The sequence below is a fragment of the Alligator sinensis genome, unplaced genomic scaffold, assembly GCF_000455745.1.
Source record: "Alligator sinensis unplaced genomic scaffold, ASM45574v1 scaffold1354_1, whole genome shotgun sequence".
NCBI lineage: Eukaryota > Metazoa > Chordata > Crocodylia > Alligatoridae > Alligator > Alligator sinensis.
In genome coordinates, this window is record NW_005842344.1 from 572,693 (window position 1) to 573,783 (window position 1,091).

Consider the following 1,091-nt stretch of genomic DNA (forward strand, 5'->3'; position numbering starts at 1 on the left):
GGGCACCGCAGCTGCCGATAGAAAGCGGAGCAGCCCACCTCACGCCAGCCACAGCGCCCACCGTGCAGGGCCCCGGCTCGCACGCGGTCTGGGGTCCTGGGAGCCCGAGGGCCTGCGCAGCGCCTCCTCCTCCACTTCCCTCTGCCTGGGGTGGGGAGTGTGGGAGCAGGGCCGGAAATCTGGCCCCGAGCCTCACCCGCCCCCCAGGTGGCTCGCCTGGAGCCGGAGCTCCCCGTGGCGTGCCGGGGGGCCTGGCGCCCCTCCAGCTGCTGCAGTCGGGTCGCCCCCGCCCCCTGGCTCTGGCTGTAATTAGATTAGTGTTCCCGGCCGCGATTCATCCTGCGCCACATGCAAATCTGCTGCACTCTGCCTTGGTGCTGGGGGGTGGCAGAGGCGCGGGGGGGGTCCTGGCATGGCCGGCACCACTCCCCCCTTCCTGCGAGCGTGGGACGTGCCGAGAGGTTGTTCCTTGCCTTGGCCCGGGTGTGTGCCCGGCACCTGGATTTCTTGCGCAGGAGCCAATTTGGAGCTCTCGTTTCCCAGCAGGGAGCGAGCGAGCCTCGCGGCCTCCGGCCGAGCGCGCCAGCTCAGCCCCGCGGCTCCCCCACCGTTATTTATGACGTGATTTTGATGTCACGCCTGCCCGGGCATCTGCTCCTGCCCTGGTCAGCAGGTGCAGGGAAGAGGCTGCCCCTGGGACCAGGTCCTTCCCGAGCAGCCAAGGGCTCGTGCATCCTGCCAGGGCTGGGCACGGCCAGACACGGGGTGCCGAGCTGGACACGGCCCCGGCCTGCCCCTTCCGCGAGCCCAGCGAGAGCTGGAGCCTCGGCCAGGAAGCACTGTCCCCGGCGCCTATGTGCAGGGACAGAGCTCACTTTGAGACCCGAGCCAGCCTGCCCGGGCGATTGCTACCCCCCCGACACCGGCTGCCCCGTCCCCCTGGACCCCGCCCGGACCCCCTTTCCTTCCCCCCCGTGCAGAGAGGATCCCCGGCGTGTGCGACCCCAAGAGCGGGGAGCAGAACAGCACCCTGCGGCGGGAGCTGAAGCAGTTCTTCGGCTGGGGGAAGAAGCACGCCCACGGCTGGGCCC

At 70.6% G+C, this 1,091-nt stretch overlaps 1 protein-coding gene across 1 annotated transcript in view; it reads left to right on the top strand.

The window, feature by feature from the left end:
• CRLF1 (cytokine receptor like factor 1) overlaps positions 1–1,091 on the top strand; it is a 14,504-nt gene that overhangs the window by 12,486 nt on the left and 927 nt on the right. Inside the window, exon 7 of the mRNA XM_025210326.1 lies at positions 981–1,087. Within this exon, the coding sequence (XP_025066111.1) occupies positions 981–1,087 (107 nt within the window). The remainder of the gene's footprint in view (positions 1–980; positions 1,088–1,091) is intronic.